General features: G+C 38.8%; 1 protein-coding gene across 4 annotated transcripts in view; it reads left to right on the top strand.

Moving 5' to 3' along the window:
• LOC126183372 (oxysterol-binding protein-related protein 11-like) overlaps window positions 1-19,804 on the top strand; it is a 194,370-nt gene that overhangs the window by 127,564 nt on the left and 47,002 nt on the right. For all 4 annotated transcript variants that reach the window (XM_049925303.1, XM_049925305.1, XM_049925302.1 and 1 more), the window contains one exon: window positions 1,558-1,826. In XM_049925303.1, the coding sequence (XP_049781260.1) occupies window positions 1,558-1,826 (269 nt within the window). The remainder of the gene's footprint in view (window positions 1-1,557; window positions 1,827-19,804) is intronic.

Here is a 19,804-nt window from a genome sequence, read left to right as displayed (position 1 = left end):
CTGCATATTTCAGTCAAAGTTTTCGTACGCTTCTCAACAACAGATTCGGTGACTGATGGATTGGTAGAGGCGGACCAATTCCATGGCCTCCACGCTCTCCTGACCTCAACCCCCTTGACTTTCATTTATGGGGGCATTTGAAAGCTCTTGTCTACGCAACCCCGGTACCAAATGTAGAGACCCTTCGTACTCGTATTGTGGATGGCTGTGATACAATACGCCATTCTCCAGGGCTGCATCAGCACATCAGGGATTCCGTGCGACGGTGGGTGGATGCATGTATCCTCGCTAACGGAGGACATTTTGAACTTTTCCTGTAACAAAGTGTTTGAAGTCACACTGGTACGTTCTGTTGCTGTGTGTTTCCATTCCATGATTAATGTGATTTGAAGAGAAGTAATAAAATGAGCTCTAACATGGAAATTAAGCATTTCCGGACACATGTCCACATAACATATTTTCTTTCTTTGTGTGTGAGGAATGTTCCCTGAAAGTTTGGCTGTACCTTTTTGTAACACCCTGTATATTGTGAAAAGCAATGGTCCCATAACACTCCCCTGTGGCACGCCAGAGGTTACTTTGTCGCACCTCACTTTCAGGAGGCGTTCCCATAGAGCAAGTTGAGCCTAATGCTTTTGAGCCACAGCATATCGCACCTCGCAATCTTCATTGGATCTTGAGACTGCATAATCCTCAGTCTTTTATGTATTCTGGTGTATTCAGAAAGACTTGACTGTTTTCTAGATAGTTTTATTCATAAACAAAAAAATAAAAATTTAACAAGCAGGCACCGAAATCACAGAGCAAACTAAATAAACTCATTTTTCCTAGCCAAGAAGTCAAACATAAATGAAACATATTGAAAGAAGCAAAGCAATTTTGTGAAATTTTTAGTGCACAAAGCAAAATCAGTATATCTGTGTACCCTAGCTTTGCAGACACCTTTATACAAAATTTTAAATTAAAATATCTTTTTTTTGTGTGTTTTGATTTTGATGAAATAAAGTCTATATGTTGCCCCAAGTTATGCTCAAGTTACCTATGAAAACTCCATGAAAATTCCTATAGAAGTTTTGGAGGTTAGCGTGTTCAGACAGAGAGAGACACAACAGTTTTGCAATTTTATTATTAGTAGAGATTATTCGTCAAAATTATTCTTACTTTACTCTTAATGATTTTCTGTTTTTCTCCGCATTCTATGTTCTTTCCTCCCTTTGATATTAAATAATTCCCTGATCTTCAGTGAATGAGCATTATTTTTCTTTTTTGTTAGAAATTTAATATTATTTTAGAGAACAACAAAAGAAATTTGCAACTCTAAAAGTTGTGCAGAGTTGGTGTAGGTTGTCTGAAGTATTTTATATGAACAATTAATTTCTATCGTAGATTAAGTATTTTGAATGCCAGTTTCATATATGTCACCTAGGTAAAAGCAAGAATGTTTCAGAATCATTGTAGTTTGCTGATGCAAAGAAGGGACATACTTTTAATTTTGTTGTTTTGAATGAATACTCTCTATTAATTTCTGTACTATATAATTTTCATTCTTTTTTTCAGTCACTGCATTCTATGTTGAATGCCCATCTAAAAACATATGCCTAAATGCATCTATATGGACCAAATCCAACTTCTCAGGCATGTCAATAGGAGCAAATATGATTGGAGAGATAAATCTTTACCTAGGCGTGCATAAGGAAAAATATACATTTTCACTGCCAGCTGTATATGCACGGTCTATACTCTCTGTACCTTGGGTTGAACTGGGTGGCAAAGTAACTCTAACTTCCAGCTCTGGCTTCTCAGCCAACATCATTTTCCATACAAAGGTAAGTGGTCAATGATATTTGAGATATTTTTCACCCTTGTACTAAACACCTGAGCAGCGTAACATACTGTGTAAATGCTTTGTGAGAGTTGACATTTTTTTGCAATTAAACTTTGAACAAGCAAGTAGTGAAGGAATCCAAATAAAAATTTGGAGAAGGAATTAAAGCTCAATGAGAATAAACAAACACTTTGAGGTTAGCCAATGACATTGTAATTCTAAGTAGTAATGGGTACATCAGTCAGTCACAGTCATGTTTACTTCATTTCTAGGTTTTGGTCACTGTTTGGCCATGGTTTGCGCCACATAGTGACTGAAATGTAAATATGAAATAAACCTCTTCAATGTGACACAGTGACCAAAATCTAGCTATGAAATGAACATCATCGCAACTGGTTGCTGTACCCTTTAATACTTCAAATGAATACAGTCATTGGGCACAACAGTTTCCCTGTGGAATCAGACATTGTAATTCAGTTAGAGACAGCAAAGGATTTGAAAATGAACAGGATGGACGCTGTCGTGAAAGTAAGATATAAGATGAACATTAACAAAAGCAAAACAAGGGTAATGGAATGTTGTCAAATTAAATCAGGCAGTGCTGAGGGAAGTAGATTAGGAAATGAGACACTAAAATAGATGATGACTTTTGTAATCTGGGTGATAAAATAATGATGACGACGGAAGTATAGAGGAAACAAAATGTAGACTGACAGTCACAAGAACACAGTTTCTTAAGAAGAGGAATTTGTTAACATCGAATATAGAGTCAAGTGTTTGGAAGTCTTTTTCTGAAGGCATTTGTCTGAAGGGTAACCTTGTATCTAACAATAAAGATTAATATGTTCAATAAAACATGAAGTTGTAACTGCCATATGCTTCACATCTCCTGTGCAGCAAGCTACATAAATTTAAGTCTTAACTGTGTTTTCCTTACTTGTTACTTCTCTTTCCATGTGTTTTTGCTTTTAGGGAGCTTTAATTTACGATTACTAGTAATAGTGTTCCATAGATTTCAAGTTTGTTTTGAATACAGTACAGAGACAGTTAGTTCTTATTTTCATTGTTTCTGGCAAGAAGTGTCTGGTAACCACAGTTTAGTCAGCTATCAGCCACCTTTAGTGAATTAGCAGTCTAGTTAAAAATTGATTACTTAACCCTCTACAGTAAATTGTTGATTTCTTAGGATGGATAGGATGTGTGACTGCTGTGTACGGACATAGGAGGAGCTGGCCACTGTTCACGAACAGCTGAATGTGCTGATGGCCGCGGTCAGCCGTCTTCAGGCTGCTACCTCGGAGTGTAGCGGCAGTGGGGAGTCACATGGTACACCCCAGGTGTTACATGCTTCACCCACAGTCCCTGCTGTCGAGACATCTTCGCGGGTACTGGGCGATGCTGGACCACCCTCTCCCCAAGGGGAGTGATGGGTTCAAAGGCATTCACATCACACAAGCAGAGGGTCAATGTGGAGGCTGGTCATGTGGCATTGCCCGCTCTGCCTGTGAGTGGACATGTGCTGCTCCTTCAGCAAGGTCCAAGCAGGCACACGAGGGGAGGGGTTTATTAGTGATTGGTAGCTCCAATGTTAGGCGGGTGATGGAGCCCCTTAGGAAAATAGTGGGGTCTCATCCGTGATGTGGAGGAAGCCCTGGCGGTGGCGATAGAGAGCACTGGTGTACCCGACTGCAAATTGTTGCTCATGTTGGCACCAATGACTCCTGCCGTCTGGGTTCAGAAGCCGTCCTCAGTTCAGACAGGCGGTTGGTGAAGTTGGTGAAGGTGGAAAGCCTTGCTCATGGGGTGGAATCTGAGCTAACTATTTGTAGTGTCATTACCAGAACCGATCGTGATCTTCTGTTTTGGAGCCGAGTGGAATGCTTAAACCAGAGGCTCAGACAATATCGAGTGGAAGGCTTAAACCAGAAGCTCCGAAGATTCTGTGGAGATCTGGGGTGCAAATTTCTTGACCTCCGCTATCGGGTGCAGAAATGTAGGATCCCCCTGAATAGGTCAGGCGTGCACTACATGCAGGAAGTGGCTACAAGGGTAGCAGAGTACGTGTGGAGTGCACATGTGGGTTTTTCAGGTTAGAGAATTCCCTCCCTAGGCGTGACAAGACACCACCTGAGATGCGACAAGGTAGCAGTAGGCAAAGCACAACAGGGAATGACAATATTAATGTGGTAATAGTAAATTGCAGGAGCATCTATAGAAATATCCCAGAACTGCTCTCATTAATAAATGGTCACAATGCCCACATAGTGCTAGGGACGGAAAGTTGGCTGAAATCAGACGTATACCGAAGAGACAGGCTGGACAGTGAAGGGGGAGGCGTGTTTATAACTATACAAAGTGCAATAGTATCAAAGGAAATTGATGGAGATCCGAAATGTGAAATAATTTGGGTGAAGGTAATGATTAAAGCAGACTCAAACGTGGTAATTTGAGTCTCTATAGGCCCCCTGGCTCAGCAGCTGTTGTGGCAGAACACCTGAAGGAAGGAGGGAGGATTTCATGGGGTCCGGCTGCTTTCCCTGTTTTCATTAGTGTTAGGGCCTGGGTAATCTCCTCGACGTCTACTGCTTTGATAATATCTAGATTAGTTGGACTATTGGCTAATTCCTTGGTTAGGTTCCTGGAGATCCTTTTCTTCTCCTCAGTCTTCAGGCATATTTTGGAGGTCTGTTTCATGGCAGTCGCTATTTCGGATGGGCCCACACTCGCGGCCGATCTTAGTGGTGTTGTGGCACCACCCAGTTTCCATAGTAGACCCCAGCTCTTCCTGTTAGAATGGGTAAAGTCCAGATTCTCCATTGCCATCTTCCACCTGTTCCTACATTCCTCGTTCATAGTGTTGATTAGTCGTTCTGCCGTCTCGTCCTCCCCGCTCATTTCATACTGCTCTAACAATGACTCTCACTCCTCTGACCAGCAAGGAATGTATTCCCTCCGGGCCCCTCGGGGGATAGCCTTTAGGGCCCCTTTATATATCAGGTTTACAAACCTTTGGTAGTTCTCTGGACTTGGTGGTATTCGGTTTATTGTCTTGTCAATAAGAGATTTATATTTCCCCCCGTCTGCTTTTCTCAGATTCCACCGTGGAATCGGGGGGCTCTTTATGATCGGGATGGAAAGGCCGATCTCCACAATAATCGGGAGGTGTTGGCTCCGTGGTAAAGCTTCGAGGACTCTTCTTGTAGCTTGCATTGGTACGCCCGTTGCGCCGCGTGTGACAAAGGTCAGGTCAGGTGTCGTCTTTGTGCCCCATACTTTTGAATTGAAGGATGCTCTGTCCTTGGGATCAAACAGGAGGTGTAGGTCCCGGTTGTCAGCCCAGTCACTTAGTCCAACGCCTTCCGGAATGGATCTCTGATATCCCCATCTAGTGTGCTGGGAATTAAAGTCGCCAGCATAGATTGCTGGATGATTAGCCTGCGGTAAGATTCCTATAGGCCATTGCTGCGAAGGTGGTTTGTAGACATTGTAGATTGTCATCTCTCCTAGTTTAATGCCTATTGTGTGTGGAACCGATTCCACATTGTTCTCGAGGTTTCCTAGAAGCTCATTTTTCACCAGGGTCACCATACCATGTTTGTCGTGTCCTGAGTATCCCACATTGGTGTATCCTGGTAAGCATAATCGTTCGATGTTTTCATCTGTCAGGTGTGTCTCCTGCAAAAGTACGACACTTCCTCTTTCTCTTGTTACAATTTTTTCAAGGATTTCTCCTTTCGTCCTTGTGTAACCTTCTATATTGAAGTGGCACACTCTCACCATCTTCGTGGAGTAATTCCAATTCTGAATCGTTTGCCTTCTTGGGTACCAGGAGGCATTTGAGCGTCCGGTCGCCGGAATTGTGTAGACTTTTTGCCGTTGCATTTTACTGCTGCGTTACCCGGGGAGCACCATCTTGGAGGTTGTCTTCACGTCGCTTAGGGCACACTTAGGGCTACCCCATGTGACTGGCTCCCAGTCCTTGCCAACATGGAACCCCCTGATATAAGGCACTCTATGGCGACCTCAAGAATATATAGGAAGATCGTACACAATCCAGAACTCCCTGCACACCAAGACTTATCACCCATCAACAGGCTAAAATCTAGGTCCCCCTTTTGGAAGATTGGCGGGGAATTACAGGACTTCGACCCAAAGCTAGCCTGGGGGGAATCATGGTGCAAAGGGACACACAAGAACCAAAAGCTTATCGATGACCCCAGCAAGAAGATAAATGGTTTTGATCTCCCTCGGAAGCTCTGGGTTGCCTTAAATCGCCTTACAACAAGCGTGGGAAGATGCAAACATCTAATGAATAAGTGGGGACTTGCGGAGAGTCCCGTGTGTGAATGTGGTGAAATCCAGACAATGGACCACCTACTGGTGTGTGAAGTGGTAGGATATAGTGGTGAACTGAAGGACATACATTACCTGCCTGACCTAGCCATAGATTGGCTCAAAACTATAAGTAGCATTGTGTAGTGTTTTAATTCCCTGGTGGATCATAATGACACTGTAATATTTGCCTTGTATATGCCGAACAAATAAATAAATAAACCTGAAGGAAAATTTGGAAAATATTTCAAGTAGATTTCCCGACCATTTTATAGTTTTGGGTGGAGATTTTAATTTACCAGATATAGACTGGGAGACTCAAACATTTATAACGGGTGGCAGGGACAGAGAATCCGGTGATTTTTAAGTGCATTATCTGAAAACTACCTTGAGCAGTTAAACAGAGAACCGACTCATGGCGATAACGTATTAGACCTTGCGGTAACAGACAGACCCGAACTATTTGAAACAGTTAACAGTAGGAAGATTTTTCTGTTTAGCAAAAGTGACAAAAAGCAGATTTCAGAGTACTTGACGGCTCAACACAAAAGGTTTATCTCGAGTATAAATAGTGTCGAGGATCAGTGGACAAAGTTAAGAACCATCGTACAATATGCATTATATGAGTATAACAATCGTAAGAGATGGAAAAGAGCCACTATGGTACAACAACCGAGTTAGAAAACTGCTGCAGAAGCAAAGGGGACTTCACAGCAAACATAAACATAGCCAAAACCTTGCAGACAAACAAAAATTACACGAAGCAAAATGTAGTGTGAGGAGGGCTATGCAAGAGGTGTTCAACAAATTTGAAAGTAAAGTTCTATGTACTGTCTTGGCAGAAAATCCTAAGAAATTTTGGTGTTATGTCAAAGTGGTAGGTGGATCAAAAGAAAAGGTCCAGACACACTGTGACCAAAATGGTACTGAAACAGAGGATGACAGACTAAAGACCAAAATACTAAATGTCTTCTTTCCAAAGCTGTTTCACAGATGAAGATTGCACTGTAGTTGCTTCTCTAGATTGTCGCACAAATGACAAAATGGTAGCTATCGAAATAGATGACAGAGGGATAGAAAAACAATTAAAATTGCTCAAAAGAGGAAAGGCCTCTGGACCTGATGGGATACCAATTCGATTTTACACAGAGTACGCGAAAGAACTTGCTCCCCTTCTTGCAGCGGTGTACCATAGGTCTCTAGAAGAGCGTAGCATTCCAAAAGATTGGAAAAGGACACAGGTCATCCCCATTTTCAAGAAAGAACGTCGAACAGATGTGCAGAACTATAGACCTATATCTCTAACATAAATCAGTTGTAGAATTTTGGAACACGTATTATGTTAGAGTATAATGACTTTTCTGGAGACTAGAAATCTACTCTGTGGGATTCAGCATGGGTTTCGAAAAAGATCATCATGTGAAACCCAGCTCATGCTATTCATCCACGAGACTCAGAGGGCCATAGACACGGGTTCCCAGGTAGATGCCATGTTTCTTGACTTCCACAAGGTGTTTGATACAGTTCCCCACAGTCATTTAATGAACAAAGTAAGAGCATATGGACTATCAGACCAATTGTGTGATTGGATTGAAGTGTTCCTAGATAACAGAACGCAGCATGTCATTCCCAATGGGGAGAAGTCTTCCGAAGTAAGAGTGATTTCAGGTGTGCCGCAGGGGAGTGTCGTAGGACCGTTGCAAGCATATCTTTAGCATACATACCTGGATTATCTCTTCAGTTAATGCTAACATAATTTCTCTCATATGCCTTTCAGTAATGTGCACGACTGCATTATTGATAGTAATTTGCCTCCATTTGTGGGCTATAAGTGTAACAATTGATTGCAGTAGATGGTCATTTGTACTGTCAGGTAGCATAGGCCAGCTGTCATATTGTGGCTGTACAATAGGTAATTCAGGTAAATGCAATAGAAAAGACTATGTGCTTGTATTTTTTATTTGTGTCAAGTGGGCAGATAATCTAACAAAGGGTACAATTACATTACAGCTCAAACTGTTACATGGAAGTCCACTGCCAGTTGAAGTGACCGTTACAGTGTACCATTAGCTTGTACCAGTGGATGTGAACAGCAGACCGTGCACTGCTGTGACCATATAAGACAAGGGGCTGTCTTTATTTCTGTTAGGAAAAGAGCAATTTTGCAATTGCTGATACCAGCATCTATTTTTAAAGTGGAGCACTTGTAATAATTTATGTGAATGCGAGACTGAAGGTCACACTGTGCCCCATAAGAGAATGGGCACTCCTTTTTCCTTTGTAACAATCAAGGTTTCTTTTGTCTGCCAAACAATGTGCTTCTGTGCAAATGTTCAGGCTACTGGAAAAGTGTGGAGATAGTAACACTCACCCCTGGTGAGTGATATACAGTAGATTGTCCAGCCGTTCAAACATTATATGAGAACTTGAAGGAGGGTTTTGGAATGGCAGACTGCCAACAATATTGATAAAGTAAACAGAATATAGCATCTCATTTCAATTGATTGGCAACAATGTGCAAAGATACAGCAGCTCAAGTGGTTGAATGCACCAATGAGGCTGTCACCAGTTTGGGGCATGTCAGTAGAGTCACTACCACAAAACAATAACATAAAAATGCACAAACACAAAGTGCTAAAACATAAAAAAGGATTCCTGTGACTGAGTTGGATTTAAAATGGAATAATGGTATGTCCCATGAAAGACATTTGGCAGCAAATAAGGATGTTGGTGGTTACCTGTAGTAGGTAAAAGCAAATGGGTATTGTGGTTCAGTGATCGTAAACATGTGTGACCTCACACTCAAACACTGCACTGAACGATCACAGATTGGACAACATCCGTAATATAATGAAAGGAAACAGGTCAACATCAGGGTATGCCCATTGTTGTATGGAATATGCTTAAAATTCTGTTATAGTCGGCACTCGAGAGAAATGGCAGTTGTAACGGGATTCGCAGGATCTGATCACTTCTTGGCTCTAACAATGAATCAGCAAAATTTGTGATATAACAGACAGATGTAGAAATTCTCCCTTAAGCAAACAGTTCACATAGGCTTACAGAGCTTGTATTGAACTAGAGCTCACAAAGTTTATACAGAATACATTTATTAACCCCTCAAGCTTGTCGCTGCCTTCCACCTGGCAGCACCTGCAGTGTAACATCTATTGTGCATGTCTGTGAGTGCTATATCCCTCCTATAATGCAAATGCTATATCTAATAAAGTACTGGAAATAACATTCTGAAAAAATTGGGTAAACACTTGAAACCAAAAGGATTTGGCAGAGTATATCACTTTAAGCACAAATAGTTTTAATTGTGTTATAAAAATTAATTGTTTACAAGATATTTTGAGTGTGATAACACTCGAAGCATGGCACAATACGCAGTGCTGCGTTTACAGGACAAGTGTTGCCTCTGTATGATGTGTCTCTTCTTTTCCGTTTTGTTGCACACAGCACATATTTCCTAAGGCCTACTCTTCTGTTGCTGGATTCTCTTCTGGGAAGTGTATACCAGACAATTGGTGATGGCTAGTGACAATGTCAGAGGGCCTTCTTTGCTTCTGGTCGATGGCTCTGTGGTGATAATTAGTTATGAGCTCATTTGTCAGCTTCATCTAACTACATCTAACAAATTTTCACACAAATTTAACATCACCTTTGTTGACAGAAGATCATCATCTTTTGTTGTTTGGCAGTTAAGACCAGTATCTCTTCCAGTGTACAAAATAAAGTTCCATGATATCAATTCTTGTCGTACAGTTCGAAAAATGTCATCCCAAAGTGTGCTGCTTTCAAAGGTATATACTGCTTCCACTAGAGTCCCCCTTCCCAAAGTAACAGTGATTCAACACTTATATTGTTTCCTGGCTCTTAAACTGTCTGAAATCTTGATTTCAAGTGCTTTATCAGGGGCATAATTTTATAAATGTTTTGACTGCCATGTACGTGTTTGTGTTCTCTGTTGTCAGCAAAATGTAGGAATCTTGGCAGGAGATTAAATCTTTCTTCACTCATAACACTAGGGAAGAAGAGCATTTCTAGCTTGTTATTTCTGCTGAAATGCATGTTAGCCGATCTTTTAGACACTATCTCCCTCAGTAAAACTAGAAATAGAGCTAAGAGAACGCTGACTCCATAAACATCAGTTGGAAACCGCTTTGCAAATCACCATTTTTTTCAGAGAAAATACATTTTCGCTTTCCTTGTGTAAGAAAACTTTCCACATATTTGTTTCTTTGACAATCATTGCTATTATTTCACTGTCAACAAACAGTTCAAAGTAAGCTAATGGCCCTGAATTACCAGGAATTTGGAGTTTCAGCCTACCATCAGCAGTGCTTGATGTAAATGGACTTGGTGCAGAAATTCTGTCACATTCCTTCCAGCCAGGTGAGGCTATACCCCATTAAAAGTCACAGAATTTTATCTTTATTCAGCCAAACCATTGTACACAACCTGCGAAAAATTCTCACGCGCTCAAAGACAAAAACGTCCGTAATCCATGCAAATAACAAATGCAGTCTCCATCAACATGAAGCCAAGGAACGTATAACATTGCCATCTAGTGGCTATCTTTCAAACTGCATTGTCAGAGAGGAAAAATGTATTCAAAAAGTTCAGACAGCAAATGATATCGCGCACATTGAGCGAGTGGTTGGCTGTGGACGACATATGTCGTCACACACACTAGAGGGATTAAATTGTTCTTCAAAAAACATGGGATTTTAGATAAATTAACATATGTGCAAGTAAGCATAAAGTACAAAATTGAAAATTTTCATGAAAGTAGGAAAATTAGGATAATGTCATTCAGAGTTGTACTGAGGTAACAGTCGTGATCAGCTATCCAGGCTCTTAGTACCCTTGGCAGTCTGGCGCATTGTGCACCATGCGATGTTGCTCACTATGTGACAAACCAGGAACGGGTGTCTACAAAAGAGAAATAATGTGTATGGTAAATGAGGTCACTGTCCCTTCCAAGAAGGACTCTGGATCTAATTAATCCATTTGGGCACTGACTAAGTAAGATAAAAAACATTTTCTTGCAGTTCATAGTAACATTAACCCCAAAAAAGAAAAGAAATAAAGAGTAGATAAAATAACATGTGCTAGAATTACTGTGAGAATCTTTGGTAGTTAAGATAGTAACATGAACTTTCATAAATTTGTGGACTTTGAGTGTCTGGAGGGGGGGGGGGGGGGGCATGCTTACTTTTGGTATAGAGAATATGAATTAAAACATATTTGATCACAAGATGTGATGGAAGGGACCATCATAGCTTGATCCTTGGAAAGGCCCTTTGATTAACTGAGAGAGATATGTTAACCCTGTGTTGAAATATATAAGCATTGTTACAGGCTTGACCAGATTATATAAAGTTAGGTCAGCATTAACATGTAGCATTTCAACATAAAGTTTGCTAAGTAACTTTAAAGATGTGGTCAGTTTTACAACTTGTGTTTACAATACAGGTAGCCTCTACCAGGTCTTGATCGAAACAGATTAAATGTTTGTCTGCACATCTGCGCTTAAAGGTGTCTGACTGGTGAACAACACAGTAAAATCGTAACCACAGTCAAGAAAACAAAATTTATATAATTCGCTAGAGTACACTCAATGAAGGGACTGTGGATGTATCTAGTTGCAGGGTCCAGACGTCCTGGAACAGCAATATGGGTTGGTGCTATATCCACAACACTAGATTAACTCAAATAGACTGTTTGTCATTGCTCAAAAAAGGGGAAACATTTTTGATAGTGCATTAAATAACTAAAATTGACTTTCTTAAGTACCTCGGTACTTCTGGGAATTGTCCAGTAATACTGCAAATAAAACATATGAAAGAAATGTTTCACATTTACCTATATATCATGCAAGTTATATAAGTATAACGTAACTGCAACTAACTTCATGGGTAGGACTGTCATGACCTTACCCACTAGTACATGTGTGAAACATAATTAGCAAAATAACAGAAAATAGAAAGCATGGGAATTGCAGCACAAAATAACACGAAAACAATGAGGTAAATGCAACATAGGCACAACATAAGCTTGACTCCAAAGTGGCTTGAGCAGTGAACTCTCCAGTAAGTTAAATAAGGGACATACCATAAAATATGGTACATCTGATCACCCCCAATTACTTCCCAATAAGATAACTGGTAGCTTAAATTGTTGCTTCTTGTTGCAGTGGAGATGCAACAAAATATCGCCTAAAACATTTTTGAATGGAGCATTTCCCTCAAGAATGCTGTATCAAAATATTTTTGTTTATATTCATTCAGAAGACACAGGTAAAATTGATTTTTATCATGGTGCCATTGTGGATGCTTCTAGAGCCCGATTCTAGTAATAGATGATCATTTTGGTATAGCATATGTTATTAAATGTGAGCTCAAAAAATTGATAGAAATGTTAGTATTTTTATAAATGAAAGCTGGATCCTGTGAAGATGGTTAGTTAAAGAGCCAGTGGTGTACTCTCTTTGTGTCCATTCCAGGAGCTGCAAACAAACTGACTTCATGAAATTCTCTGAATGTTTGTTGTTTGTGATAACCATCTCTGAAGACCTTGTAGTTGCTTAATTTCTGAATCATTTCACAAATTCTGATGGTATATTTGAACTTCTCTTGCCTTATCTTTTTACACAGATCATATTGTAACCAACTTCATTTCTTTCTAACCATGTGTCCACTTACTAAATCTAGTGATTATTTGTGTCAGGAATGTATTTGTCACTCAACAGACTGTGATGTGAGACTTCTCACTTGAGTTGAATGAACAGACTCTGGTTAAATACTATACATGGTACGTGTGTATTGTAACTCAAGTTAAATATTAGTGTCAAGGACTGATGAGTATGACTAGGATTTTTAGGACCTAAAAAATCATGATAATATGCACAAAAAATAAGATATGACCAAAAATTTACAAAAATATGCACAGTAATATAAAAAGTATGACCTGACTATTAAAATGAGATCAAATTTCTGTTGCAAAATAAATTAGTAAGTCAGTTTATGATAATGAACTATTTATTTAAGAATAAACTGCAGATGAGAAGCAAGCTAAACTACGGAATTTGACATTGTTGTATGCTTTTTATTAACATTTTCAGAATATAGTTAACATATGTTAATAAAAAGCATAGTACATCAAATTCCATCATTCAGTGTGCTTCTCATCTCTGTGACATATGTTTTGTACATCCTCATTTTCACTTCAGTTTATGAACTCTCAGTTGCAATATACAGTGAACACCTTGGGTGAATTTCCAAATAAAAAAGATTTCCTATTGTCAGTAAACAAAGCTTTGTACATTGAAAAGCTTCTTTCTACTTTACCCGACTAAAGAGGAGCATATTTAAAGGGAAAATATCATTTCAGTCTAAATCTCAATGATTAAGAGAGAACATTTCACCAAACAAAATCACTGGAAGGGAACACAATATGTGATACCCTTTTTTTCTGACACCTTTTCCATGTTCTTTGACACTTCTTTTTCAACTTTATTTTCACTTCTTCTGTTTGATTAATTAGTGGCATTTCTGATTGCTGCATACCAGTTATAGCACAGGGAATTAATCCAATATCTGATTTTCTGTTCAAAAGTTTGCCTGAAATTTCAGCAATGGACATTAATTCTTGGGCTAGCCTAATGGAAGTGTCTTCACTGCTAACAAATGAATCAGTTCTGCTTTCCACAGTGGTGATGTTCTGTCAGTAATAGTTGCAGGTATCAATCTCGAACCTCCATCTTATTGAAATAGGAGATGGTGGCAAGGAAATGTCTGGAGCTAGCATCTTAAATGCTACAACACATGGGCTTTCAAAAATACTTTCTTGAAACACACTATAAATTTGTCAGTATCACTCAGTTTACTATGAATGCAACTCAATGTAAGGTGTGAGCTAAACAAGTGACATGCATGGTGCTATTGTATGCAGTAATTCTTTGAGTGAATCGGCAGCTTTCACCATATAAGGTGCAACATACATTACGAAGAGAGGTACAGTGTCATGCTTAATGCCTTTATGCTGTATAGCACACACAGATCTGTCAAACAATTTTATGATAGTATAAAAATTTACTCTTTAGGGTTCTGTAGCTGTAAAAATGAAACCTGTGTAAAATCATTTTGTTGCCCATTTGTGTGTGTCTGTCTGTTCGTCCATCTGTCCATACATCCATCAGACTGTTATGACCACTTCTTCTCAGGAACGGGTAGCGGTATCAAGTTAAAATTTCCCTTGGTGGTGTAAATAACTTATGCTTCTAAGTCAGTGCACTCAATACATATGGCCATATGTGTCACATATTTTTATACTCTCAAACTCTCTCATCAAAACCTATAGATGGAATACCTATATACGTGTCGGGTTAGTAGTCTAGTGGTAAAGCACGTTTATGAAAACTGAGGGGTTGCAGGATTGAACCTCTGTTGGAGAACAGATTTTCAGTCTCTCAAATAAGTCACCAGAAACAACACATGCTTTGGATTCCACGCTAAACCGTAGGTCCCCTTTCCCCAACTGGATAACTGGAGTAGGTATGGAACATACAATTTGCTGAAGTGGTGCTCAATAGAAAGACTTGGACTGGACCACTGAGCCACACAAATTATTATTATTATTATTATTATTATTATTATTATTATTACTTATCATCATCATCATCAGCAGCAGCAGCAGCAGCAGCAGCATCTATATGCTGAATTAAGTTTGTATGGAACTCTCAGGGCACAAGTCCTACTTGCACTTGTCCAGTTTTTCTAAATGTTCACAGTTTAGTACAAAATTTTCACCTGGATCATATGAAATGGCCAGTGAGCTACATGAAAGTGCTTGGAGATGGAAGGGAAAGGCTTTAAAATAAACATAATTTGCACAATAACAATTTTATTAATATAAACAAGCCTTGCACTCATAAGTAACAAAATACAAAAGACTGCCCAAAGCTCTACAGTACAATTATAAATGCCAGCACATGCCCAATTAGCTTCCTATTACCATCAACCGAATATGGGCAGAACTCAAACCCAGCACCAGTTCGCAGTAATGACACACCACTCTACAGGATATAGTCAAATGGTGCAGTCACTGGTACTTTTACAACATATAAATAGTGTACATTTAACAAAAACACAATAAACAGTTCATAAAAATGGATAATTTCAAAGTCCCCCAAATTACACATTGCATTGCCCGCACTGAGAAATATATTTGAAACAACCTTTCATTATGCTAATAAATAATCATAAACACCACAAATATGAATAAGTTAAAACAATAGTGCTTTTATCTGACACCGATAGCTATTAACTCTTCGATAATAAACCACCAACGAGTCCTGGTAAACTCAGTACAGGCATAATACAGCTGGGTTGAAATATGCAAGAAACAGTGCTGATGATGGAAACCTTCTCAAATAAAATTAAGCCAAGGTGTAGCATCGACTTGCATGAGTTACAATATTAACAAAATATCAATCTTAAAACTGGACGCACTCACTGAGCAAGATCAGCACTCAAATCCATTCTCCCCACATACCCTGGTTCTGAAATTAATAAATAACCAATTTAAACCTAAGGCAGACAAGTCTTAAACAAACTAGACTTTGATATAAAGTCGGGTCCATGGCAGAAGCATACAGAAACAGGTGATGTTCTGAAATGCACTTGCCAGTTTTAGTGTTTTTTGGTTGAACAGGGGCTGTCCCAAGAGGTAACTGGTACACAAATCTTCCTTTGGTCACGCTCTGGCCTGACAATTTCTTCACCTGAAGTACAGTTACCCACTTCACTTTCTGTCTGCACAGCCTTGCGCTGATCTGAAGTTGTCTGCTCAAAATGGCCTTGGCACTCTAGTTGACAGCTGGACTCTTCCTTGTAGACACAGAGATAGACCCCTCAATGCGAGCTAGGTATGCCTCTCAAAGGCTCAGAAGTGACTGTGCACTTCATCTCAGGCACCGAGCATGAAGCCATTGCTGTGTAACAGTCGAACAGTGTAACCACATATACTGTCGATAAGAGCAACATGGCTCACTATCTTCCAAAGTTCCGACACCAACATTTGCAATGTGTCTTCCCATGGAGTCTGTTTCATCAAATCATACCATACATTTTTATTTTCAATCTGTTGTCTGATTTGTTGCAATGTTTTTTCATAACTTCAGCTGACATAGTCCTTTCTTAATGCGGAAGAATCAGGGAGATATTTGCCTGTGTATTTTTCTTAGAATTCGTAAAATTTTGGATGGTTCAGTTCATTTAAGGGACTGCCAGCAGAAAGGAAAGCTGTACAAAGTGCTTCACAGAATGATGTATAAAATAGTGTTTTCTCATTCTCAGTTCATTATACTCCACATTTGTGTGTGGGATTTTTTTCCTCACATGTTGCTGAATGTTAAATGACTTCTTTGCAGTTACTCTTACATCACACAGTTTACAATACAGTATTTTACCATCAATCGAAAATACCTTTTCACCGCATTGAGGCATTAACTGTTGTAATTTTACATGAATACTTTGCTTCACTTAAGGTATTTTTGTGAATGATACTGCACATACTTCTGACTTCAATGACTCAACACTTGTCTGCAATCCAGGGTCCAGAATGGCTTAAGAAACTATCTGCTCATAGAATACTAATAGGCTTCACAAACTCATTGTTGCATGAGGGTGAATTCCACATTATGAATTCAGATGAAATAAGGCAAGAAGGAAGATGTTCGCCATTTTCCAGGAAACAAAATGAGATGCACACTTACGAGAAATGTAACTTGGAAGAAAGAAATTGCAGGGTAAAAGTTCTTTATTTCTTGAAAGAGTGAAAATATAATTAATATGACCATTTATTTACTAAAATAGGCTCTGTCAGAGAGAAATAGCCACATCTGCGTAAATATGATTTAACAAATTACAGTAATTCATTCAGATTTTCATAACAAGTATTTATATTTATTGAAGGAAAATGTCAGTCTTACCAAAAAATATATGCCCTATCATATAAATCCTAGCCCTACTATTGAGCGACGTAGATAGGAGTCTGTTGTGTGGAAATCGAACTATTCACAGTTAAAATTTGAAAATAATTAAGCAGAAGCTAGGTAATTGATTTTGTAACTTTCAATTCTTATAGGAAGACGAGAATCCATTATCACTTATCTATCAGATGACAGACACCCAGGCAATTCATGAAAACAGCAAGTTGCTTCAGGTGAGCGTGTCTCCTCTCATTCCCTTCCTGTATATGCTCTTCAGAACACACACGTATTTAATTTATTCCATTGTTGAGCTATCTTAGTGTCTTAATTTCTTTTTAATACAAGTTGACTTAACTATTCTCATTATCCTAGTAGTTGTGCATACATCACACTTTCACGGCTTTTGCTGGAAATTTATTTCTAATGATTTTAAGTATTCTGTTTCTTATTCTTTGCTGTCTCGTAATCTATCGAAAGATTGGAAGAACAATTTGGTAGTTACCAACAAGTCTTCACGATATTTGATTCATACCATAGAGCCTGGGACACACAGTTTCTTTTTCTAGTTTTGAATGCAGCATAGGGTCAGACTCTCTCACGTATGCATACTTACATGACTGGGAAAGTTGTAGGACACAGTACTTAATTAGAAATAGACAATGTAAAAAGAAGTTGTTGCCACCTAGTAATTTTGTATTGACTGAGCATGCAGTAACAAGTTATCACTTAAAAGTTACTGGCTAGTTAAGCAACTCATTGCACAGTGTCATTAGACATATGATGGATAGAGATTTCAAACACACTCACACTTCCCTGAAGTTTTGAAAATTTCAGTGAATCTATTATTCCATTAATAATCTGGGTATAATCATCAGGGACTGAGTGTATGGTAATAAAATTAGAGTAGAGTGATGAGTAGTGTGTCAAGGAGAGATTGTGTATTCTGTTTAGCAGTGGGTTATATATTCTTCCTGGTTTTGATATATGGTATAATCTAGACTGCTATTGTCTGACATGTGGTTGGCATTCACAGAGTGGCTCACAACATAGATTTAGTCTTTGATTCACTGTTTTAATCAGCACCTGTTATTGATTCACAGCTTTTGCTGTTAGCTTGAATGCACACAATTACAATTTTAATAGTGTAATGACTTTTGCAGATTATTGCACAGAGCTGTGGAAGGGTTCATGCTCATTACAGGTAATTTATGTATGTTGGTAGAACTTGTGTATTACATTGTGGTAGAATCACTGAATTCCACTTGCACAGCTTCAATAATTTGTAGGAATAAATTACATACAGAAGAACCATCAACTAACATGAAATGCTAAAGTAGTTAAACAGAAGGTAGGAAGCCTCTATTTAAAGTGTGACAATTTGTAAAACTTCTAACAGGGCTAGTGATATTTGATATGATGTAGTATAGTATACTGTTGTTGTTGACTTCAGTCCAAAGACTGGTTTGATGCAGTTCTCCATGCTATTCTATCCTAAGCAAGCCCCCTCATCTCTGAATAACTACTGCAAAGTAGATCTATTTGAACCTGCTTTTTGTTATCATCTATTGGCTTCCCTCAATAATTTATCCCCACACTCCCCCTCCCTTCCCAATACTAAACTCATGATCCCTTTATGTCTCAGAATGTGTCCTATCAACCGATCCCTTCTTGTAACAAAGTTGTGTCACAAATTTCTTTTCTCCTCAATTCCAGTGAGTATCTTCGTATTACGTATGTGATCTACCAATCTAATTTTCAGCGTTGTTTTGTAACACCACATTGCAAAAGCTTCTATTCTTTTCCTGTCTGAACTGTTTATTGTCCACATTTCACTTTCATACAAGGCTACACTCAAAATACTTTCAGAAAAGACTTCCAAACATTTAAACTTGTTTTAGATTTTATTAGATTCCTCTTTCTCAGAAATGCTTTTCCTCATCAGCCATTGTCAGTTATTTTGCTACCCAAATAGCAAAACTTGTCCATTACTTTTAATGTCTCATTTCTAAATATAATTCCTTCAACATCTCCTTACTTGACTACATTCCACTACCCTTGATTTACTTTTATTGATGGTCATCTTACAATCTCTTTACAGTACACTATCCATTCCATTTAGTTGCTCTTCCAATTCAACAACAAATCTCCAAGTCTTTGTTTCTTCTCCCTGAACAGTAATTCTGTCTCCAAATTAGTCCTTGGTTTCCTTACTTGCTTGCTCAATGTACAGATTGAATAACATTGGGGTTAGGTTACAACCCTGTCTTACTTCCTTCCCAACTACTGCCTCCATTTTGTGCCCCTTGACACATCTGTTTTCTGTACAAGTTGTGAATAATCTTGTTGTGAATAACCTTTCACTTCCTGTATGTAATTTTAAAAAAAGACTGTGTAATATAAGTGAGTAAGCTCACCCCTTGCTATTATAATTGGTTAATATACCGTCATATTCATTGATATCTATAGAGATAATTTGTTTTTCATAATTGAGTCACACAGAAAAGAAATGTTGTTGGATATCTGTCGAAATTTATGTGAAAGTCCCTGCATCTTTCTTAATTTCAAATGTTCAGTAAATGAAGGTATCGCTTGCGTGTTGAATGTCTTTGCCATACCAGTCTATAATGTGGAATGTGCAGAGAGGAGGG

Source organism: Schistocerca cancellata, chromosome 4 (genome assembly GCF_023864275.1).
Source record: "Schistocerca cancellata isolate TAMUIC-IGC-003103 chromosome 4, iqSchCanc2.1, whole genome shotgun sequence".
In the NCBI taxonomy this organism is placed as follows: Eukaryota; Metazoa; Arthropoda; class Insecta; order Orthoptera; family Acrididae; genus Schistocerca; species Schistocerca cancellata.
This window is presented reverse-complemented; position numbering and strand designations above follow the sequence as displayed.